The 3599-nt window shown below is 42.3% G+C and overlaps 1 protein-coding gene across 1 annotated transcript in view; it reads right to left on the reverse strand.

The window, feature by feature from the left end:
* Nucleotides 1–3599, reverse strand: part of LOC103733792 (nephrocystin-3-like) — a 52467-nt gene that overhangs the window by 17682 nt on the left and 31186 nt on the right. Inside the window, 3 exon segments of the mRNA XM_029563364.1 lie at nt 749–887; nt 2452–2534; nt 3380–3482. Of these exon segments, the coding sequence (XP_029419224.1) occupies nt 749–887; nt 2452–2534; nt 3380–3482 (325 nt within the window).

The following is a 3599-nucleotide window of genomic DNA, read 5'->3' on the forward strand; positions in this document are numbered from 1 at the left end:
AGACTAGATAGCTCAGCAGTTAAGAGCATTGGCTGCTCTTGCAGAGGACCCAGGTTCAGTTCCCAGCACCCACATGATGGCTAACAACCCTCCAGTTCCAGGGGATCTGATGCCCTCTTCTAACCTTAATGGGCATTGAAGGACACAGGTGCACTTACATACATGCAGACAATACACTCATATATGTTAAAACAAAACAAAATAAAAAAACAAAAAATAAAAACCGAAAGCTGGATGTAGTGGCACATGCCTTTAATCCCAGCACTCTGGAGGAGCAGCTCTGTAGAGCTTTGTGAGGTTGAGGCCAGCCTGGTCTACATAGCAAGTTCCAGGTCAGCTGGGGCTACAGGAGGACCCTGTCACAAAAAACTATAAATAATAAATAAATAAATAAATAAATAAATAAACAAACAAACAAACAAACAAAGATCTTGAACCAACAATTCACACAAGAACTAAAGAAACAAGTACAGTGAGTGAACAGACCTCAGTGACAAGCAGGAAGACTGTATCAGCACGCATGCTGGCTCCAGCACGCCCATACATGCTTGAAACACATTTAAACTCACATGAAAAATTAATTTACTAACGTCCCTCAGTGACAAGCAGGAAGACTGTATCAGCACGCATGCTGGCTCCAGCACGCCCATACATGCTTGAAACACATTTAAACTCACATGAAAAATTAATTTACTAACGTCAGTCCACACAACTACCCAAACACCTTATCTCCTTCTCATGAGTTCACCTGTTTCATCAGCTCTTTGTCCACATCGTTTGGCATTGACTCACGGATGGAGCGGAGGATGATTCTGTACAATGCAAGCGTATCTTGACACTGTAGACACTGATGAAGGGTTTTATCCAGGTTTCCTGCTCTCCCAGCACTGTAGGAGTTGAGAACAGATTTAATTTCTTCCATACTACCAACATCTGAAAAATCTGGGTACACAAAAACAATGACCTCTGTTTTTACGGTACAATTCATCTTGGGAATTCAAGAAAAATAGTAGTTTTATGGGGCTGCTGGAGTCACTGGGCTTCTTTTATTAAACCATTTAATTCATTTCAATAAACATATGCTGAGAGTTACTGTGTGTCAAGTAATTACTTTCATTGTGGAACACAAAAATGAATAAGACTTGGCTTTTACCCTCCAGCATGCCACCTTTATGCAGGAAGCATTGTCATGCATGTCATGATAAGCACTGTCCCTTAGCCATGCATACCAAAACTATGCAGAGCCAGAGTTTTGAGAACACTGGGGTAAGCTAAAGAAATTCAGTAAATAAGCAAGGCCTGGTAGTGCAAGCCTACAATCCCAGCTACTTGGGAAGCTGAGGCAGGAGCATCTTAAGTTTAAGGTCTACCTAGGGTACAGAGTGAATTTAAGCCAGTCTTATAACCTAGTGAGATCTTGTCTCAAAATGAAAAAGGGCTATCCTGACCTAGAGATGTAGCCTAGCAGTAGAGTGCTTGCCCTTGCCTAGCCCTGGCTTCAATCCCCAGCACTGCAAAAACAAACTCCACCCACCCAGCATATTTCTCAGTAATTTTTTAAAATACAAAAATAGTCCATGGCTCTTAAAATATATTCTCCCGACAAACACTGTGAAGTGTATGGAAGAGGAAGCACATTCTGTGCTGGGCTCAGTGTGCTGCTGCAGCTCACCAAGGCCGGGTACCTTGCCACCACTTAACAGCAGAAAGCCTGGTGGACATGACGCAGGTAACTTAAAGTTGAGGAAGATGTTTTTCTTTTCACTTCATGTTTCATACCCAAGATGAGAATGTGGAATTAAGAGATAAGAAAATTAGATTCACTGTCTATAAAAGGTTGTACTAAGATTATCTTATTGTGATGAACACACACATACATATACATATACCTCTGGTTGAGGAGAGACAACTGTGAGAGTGAAGCTGTCTAGGAAGAAACAGAAGTACAACAGTACAGAGCCTACTGAAGGCAGATCCCTACTAGATAGAAAGCAACACTAGAACTTCTTGACAGACATATGTGCATCTGAGAATAGTAAAGGGTTCCTCCCTACATACTTGCCAACAATAGGATCTCCAACACAATGTTCTTACACTTCAGCTGGTTCCACTTTCCCAAAGCTAGGGGCCTAAGTTGGTGATAACCATTACTGGTATTCACCAGAGGTCCCCAAATGAGGGCCAAGATGGCCTTGTGCAAACCCAGGATAAAAAGAGTTAATGTGATAAAAATTAGACAAGTCTATCCACCGTCTGATAAACTGTACAGCCTACTCCATCCTCAACAATAAGTCACAGTGAGTCTTAGTGTCATGCTGGGAACAGGGAGAAACCTGAGAGGTCCAGAAACTGTCCTGTGAGCAGCTCAGTTCACAGGGTGAGAAAGTGGTCTGCAGCAAGACAAAACCAAACATGCCCACATCAATCTCACAGAAAATGACCACCACTTACTGCGCCATCATTTTGCCGAAAAGGGTGACGTAAAGGGCATTGCGGGTTGTTGTGGAACGACAGTGCTGTTCTAGCTGCTTCTCCTATAACAGTTTCCAAACAAGACAAAACTATGAAAAGTACCCTGGAGGGTAGTCATTACTACTGAGTCACCTACAAATGCCCCAGTGGAAATATCACTGTCTCTACCACTATCAACGATGCCACGCAGTGACACAGGGTAGTGGAGGGTCCCTGGCTATGGCCAGATTTCCAGCTGCAGAAGATGCAGCCAATAGGAAAACACTTTCCAGCTTTTAGAACACATACTTAATACTATATAATATCCCTTAAGGCCAAAATATTTTTATTGGTTCTATAAGATTAAAAAGGGAATGGAGGGGGTTGGGGAGATGGCTCAGTGGTTGAAGTGCTTGCTGTACAAGCTTGAGGTCCTAAGTTCAGCTTGCCAGGAGCCCACAGACAAAAAAGAGCTGGGCACAGTGGTGACTGCCTGTAACCCCAGGACTGGGAAGTGGGAATGGGAGTGAAGGTTGGGTAGCAGAGGTAACCAGATCGCTGGGGTTTGCTGGTCAGCTAGGCTAGCCAACTGGTGAGCACTAGGTTCACTGACAGACCCTGTCTCCGAAAAATAAGATGAGGAGCAATAGCAGAGGATTCCTGACTTCAATATCTAGCCTCCACATGCACATGCGTGGGTGTGTACACATTCATTCATTCATTCATTCATTCATTCTCTCTCTCTCACACACACATACACACACACAAATACAGCTTTTAAAGGGGAGAATGAATTTACCAAATTAATTACTGAATTCCAATTTTCCTCATGAGAACAGGGCTCCTATATTGAATTTTAAGTCTTGTGCAAGGTATTTTACAGGAAAGCTGACAGAGTGAAGAAACTATCACAATGGGAAATACTCACCTGCTCTTTACTCAGTATTATGTCCGAAAACTCACATTCTGCAATTATTATAGATTTTGCATCTTTGGGGTTTAAAGGATCAAGATGTAGTGTAGGCCACAACCTTTTATTTAAAGAGAAGGGAAAAACAAAACAAAACCAAAATTCTAACAATACAACAAAGACTATAATTTAGCACAGGTTACCCATAGCACAGATTAAAACCCATTATATCCCCTGT

The sequence above is a fragment of the Nannospalax galili genome, unplaced genomic scaffold (assembly GCF_000622305.1).
Source record: "Nannospalax galili isolate Female #2095 unplaced genomic scaffold, S.galili_v1.0 scaffold3296, whole genome shotgun sequence".
Taxonomy (NCBI): domain Eukaryota; kingdom Metazoa; phylum Chordata; class Mammalia; order Rodentia; family Spalacidae; genus Nannospalax; species Nannospalax galili.